At 44.2% G+C, this 4,735-nt stretch overlaps 1 protein-coding gene across 1 annotated transcript in view; it reads right to left on the bottom strand.

Moving 5' to 3' along the window:
- Positions 1-4,077, bottom strand: part of LOC102851934 (zinc finger protein 234-like) — a 15,389-nt gene extending 11,312 nt beyond the window's left edge. The window contains exons 1-4 of the mRNA XM_006901105.1: positions 4,069-4,077; positions 3,829-3,896; positions 3,579-3,769; positions 2,287-3,416 (exon numbers count right to left, since the gene is read on the bottom strand). Coding sequence (XP_006901167.1) covers positions 2,287-3,416; positions 3,579-3,769; positions 3,829-3,896; positions 4,069-4,077 — 1,398 coding nt within the window. The remainder of the gene's footprint in view (positions 1-2,286; positions 3,417-3,578; positions 3,770-3,828; positions 3,897-4,068) is intronic.
- Between the last annotated feature and the right edge of the window lie 658 nt (positions 4,078-4,735).

Below are 4,735 nucleotides of genomic sequence, written 5' to 3'. Positions count from 1 at the left end.
TGGACAATGACTAAGGAGGATAGAAGGAGAATTGATGCCTTTGAGCTGTGGTGCTGGAGAAGAGTATTGAGGGTACCATGGACTGCTAAGAAAATAAACAGATTAAACCGGGCTGCTCCTTGGAGGCAAGGATTCTACGGCTGTCTAACATACTTTGGACATGTTGCAAGGAGGGACAGGTCCTTTGAGAGGGACATCATGCTTGGTAGGGTGGAGGGACAGCGCAGAAGGGGAAGGCCCCCTATGAGGTGGATTGATTCAGTGACTGGGGTAATCGGGATGGCTATGCCGGAGACGGTGCAATTGGCACAGGACAGAGCAGAGCTTAGGGATGTTTTACATAGGGTTGCTATGAGTCGCAAGGGACTCGATAGCACATAACAACAACAACAATCTTATTTTGTCCTGTTTTCTTTCTTTCTGAGTACAGCTTTCAAATACTGCACACTATAGTTTTGAGTCATTTAACAAGTGAGACCCTAATCCACTTACAAAGTGCTAGTCAGTATTAGCGTTGTGTAGATTCAGTAGGAAAGGGCTTGCCTTCCAAAACCTCCCTTTTAGCAGAATGATGCTGATGTCCATCACTACGCTGTCTTAAGGGCAGAATCAAACTCCTAAACTTCCTAAGGGCTCTCTCCTAAGGGATACAGGTGGTCTCTGGTCCCCTTTTTTTTTAAAGTCTTCATCACTGTCTTTCTCATCAACAACTTTATAGTCTCTAAATACTTGTGGACGAATCTGTACCATAAGCAAGCTACACAATACAACACTGTACGTAGTATATTACTAATGACTCCAAAAAAACCCTTAACATCACATCTGTCAAATTTATCTCAGATTACAGTGGCCTTGGAAGAATGTGCTAAATTGCCTGGCAGGGTTTCCAAGGCTCTGGTGGCTCAGGGATAAGGGAATCACACTGCCAACCCAAAGGTACATTGTTTGAATCCATCAGCTGCTCTGAGGGAGAAAGATTGACAATATCCTCCTAAGTGATATATTGCCTCTGAAAACTCACAGGAGGGTGAGCTGTGGGTCACTTCTGATTCAGTGCTCCTACCAACAACCGCCACCAAGTAAATCATTTTAGAAGCAGACTGCCACAGCATTCTCCCATGGAGCAGTTGGTGGGTTTGAACTGCCAACCTTTCAGTTAACAGTCAAATGTCTGGTTGCATCACTAATATGCTACCAAAGATCCTTACTAATGAATCAGCTCATTCTCCTCTCTTGTACAAAAAAAAGAAAGTAAGCACAGGCAACCATTAAGTGTGTACTGAACACATTGTGACCTGGGGACTGCTTTTACCTGTACGAGGTAACTGTCACGGTTCTGAAAGAAACCATTCCACTGTCAGCTATAGGGACTCTCCTGGGGGTGGTCTTCTGTTCACTAGGATGCAGAGAGCTTATAGCTAATGCACTGATTTTAAGAAATGTTTTCCCTTCTACAAGACAAATCGCACATCAGCTTTAAAAAAATAATTTTCTAGAATGTCTATACTCTACTGATTCTTTGACTATGTTCTTACCACTCTCTATATTCAAATCTATCCTCACCATGGAATTTAGGTCCCAAGTTGGACCTCTGCACTCTTGTAACCTAAAGGTTGAACCCATCCAGACGCCCGGCACAAGAACAGCCTATGGTGGTCTCCTCCTACAAAGGTCAGTGTCACATGTGGGTGAGTTGAGACTCAGTGTGACTCCCACCACATATGACAGAGTTTAACTGGCCCACAGGGTGGTCTGCGGACCACCAGATCTTCTCTTTAATTTAATGGCTGATGGAAGTGCCTGCCTTTTATTTAGTAGCCGAGCACCAAACCACTGGACCACTAGGGTTTCCTACAGTCAGGAAAACTCTGTGGGGTAATTCTACTCAGTAACACGTCGGGTCATCATGGGTGAGAACGTAGGTGACAGCAATAACTCTCATTCTGGTGTGCTCTTCAGTGACTAAGAAAACAAAATTTCTTCCAGAAATGTTATACCAATGTCTCACCTTTCCAACATTTCTCCCTATTGTGAGTTCTCTAAAGTTCTGAGAAACAAAGGAAAATTGTACCACACTTGGATGGTTTGGGCCCAAAATGAATGCTCTGAAATTATCAAAATGGAACACTAGAGCAAACATATCACAGTGCAGACACTATGAAAACACTGACAACTTGAGGCACAATTACTTGGCACACCCCACACTTGTATGGGGCCTGTCCCACGTGGACCCTCTGACAAAGATTGGTTCAAGTTTCAGCTGGGGTCCTGTGCACCTTTTCATACCTGTACAGCCTTCCTCCATGGTGAACCCTCTGAAGGGAATGGAGGTGTGAATTCTGGCCAAAGCTCTTTCCACTCTTCATACTGGAGTGTCTTTTCTCCGCTGTGGACTCGCTGATGTTTCCGAAGGTATGAACCCCGACTGAAGTGCTTCCCACACTGTGCACAATTATATGGTTTCTCTCCTGTATGGACGCTCTTGTGAACATAAAGTTTTGAGGGGAAGTTGAAACCCCTCCCACACTCCTCACATTTGTAGGGCTGCTCTACTGTGTGGGTTTTGCAGTGATTGTAAAGTGTTGATTTTAAATGGAAGTTCTTTCCGCAGGTGTCACATTTGAATGGTTTCTCCCCGGTGTGGATTCTCTGATGCTCCCGAAATCGTGAAGCCTGAATGAAGGCCCTCCCACACACCTCACAATTATAAGGTTTCTCGCCCTTATGGACTTTGTAATGAACATTAAGTTCTGATCGACGAATGAAGCTCTTCCCACACTCTTCACAATTGTAAGGCTTCTCTCCCGTGTGCACCCTATAGTGAACCTTCAGTGCTGATCTCCGACTGAAGTCCTTCCCACACTCCTCGCAGTTATAGGGTTTCTCACCTGTGTGGATTCTGCAATGAATATTATAGTCTCCTCTACGACTAAAGCGCTTCCCACACACTTCGCATTTATAGGGCCTATCTCCAGTATGGACTACTAGGTGAAATTCATAGTTATATTTCATCATAAAGCTCTTTCCACACAGAATGCACTTGTATGGCTTCTCTGTCATGTGGACTCCCAGATGGGATCGAAGGTGTGATCGCTGAATAAAGTTTTTCCCACACACTTCACAAACATAGGGCTTTTCACCACTGTGGATTTTCTGATGGGTCCGAAGACCCGCGGACTGCCGGAAGTCCTTCCCACACTCGGCACACTTGTAAGGCTTCTCCCCCGTGTGGAGCAAGTAATGGATGTTAAGTGTTGACCTTCGACGGAAGTTCTCACCACATTTATCACATTTGAAAGGTTTCTCCCCAGTGTGGATTCTCTGATGTTCTCGAAGATGCGAGGCATAAATGAAGGTCCTCCCACATTCTTCACAGGTATATGGTTTTTGTCCTGTGTGCATTTCATAATGGACATCAAGTGCAAACCGAGAACGAAAACTTCTCCCACAGGCCTCAGGTTTGTGTGGTCCATCTACACTGTGTCCTTTCTGATGACGCAACACACACCCTCTCTGATGAAGTTCCTTACCACAGTCACCACCCTTAGAGAGCGTCTCTCCCATGTGAACTTTAGGTTGAAGAAAAGAGCTGTAATGGAAGCTTTTCCCACACTCACTCAGGGAGTGAGACTTCTCTCCTGACTGTTGGTGCAGATTCAAGCTGGACACATCACTGAGAGCTTTTGTACATTCATTATACTTATATGGTTTCTTTCCAGAGTGAGTAATAGATAGTTCTGCCCCAGCCTGGCAGCCCAGATCAGTCTGTCTGCGGAGCTGAGAATCTGGTATGGTGGGTCCCAGACACCCGGCTAAGTCCCGAGTTACTGGTTGCCAGGGCTGCCAGCAGGAAGGCTCCTCAGCAGGTCCTGCTTCTGCAACAGGCTCCGCTTCACCTACGATGACAGAAATTGAGAGAAATGAGCAAGTAAAACTTCATGCAGAATTTTCACCATTTCACACTTAGGATTGGGCTTGCTGAGACTTTCTAACCCAGACATGATTCACTTTCACCTTGAAAAATGTTTTCTCGTTTACAAGCCTACGCCATGCCCGCCCAGCTCTCACAATAACCATGTCGTCAAGGGGTACACTGCTTTAAGTTTGTATTTCAATTACTTTGTATGTTAAGTGAGGTAGCTGAGCAAATGAATTCTAAAACTTTGTATAACATTGAAAATCTGCAAAGTATGAACAGCCTCAGATCATCTAGAAAGAGTGAAAACATTTCATTTCCTCATGTTTTTGTTCAGAGCTATCTACCTTCAACAAAATTGTAAATCAACCCATCTCAGGACATCTCAGGTAAATCTGAAGTGTCAAAATATGATGTTATTTTCCAAACCATATTTGTGATTTTTTTATCCCCTGGATCAATGAAACAATCATTCCTTTCCACTTGCTTGCATTTTAGCTGAGGCACAAACAAGATAAAGCTGTTTTACAGAAATCACATAAATATTTGTCTTGTGATAACGTTGACTTTTGAAAATAATGTTCTTGGGGAAAAAGAAAGAAATGAAAAGGCGGTCCAGTTTTTCCTATTCACTAAGTATTAATCAGCTCCATTAGAAGACATCAAGCCTTCTACACAACACAGAGTTAGAAAGAAAAAACTTGGTTGAGGAACTAACCTGGCAGGAGAAAGGCCGGTAGGATCTTATCTGTGTTTATTGGGGCATTGCTGATTACCCGGGAGAGCACCTAAGGGTGCGCCCACAGGTGGGGAATTTGG

Source organism: Elephantulus edwardii, unplaced genomic scaffold (genome assembly GCF_000299155.1).
Source record: "Elephantulus edwardii isolate Elephantulus edwardi_28Jun2011 unplaced genomic scaffold, EleEdw1.0 scaffold00308, whole genome shotgun sequence".
Classification (NCBI taxonomy): domain Eukaryota; kingdom Metazoa; phylum Chordata; class Mammalia; order Macroscelidea; family Macroscelididae; genus Elephantulus; species Elephantulus edwardii.
This window is presented reverse-complemented; position numbering and strand designations above follow the sequence as displayed.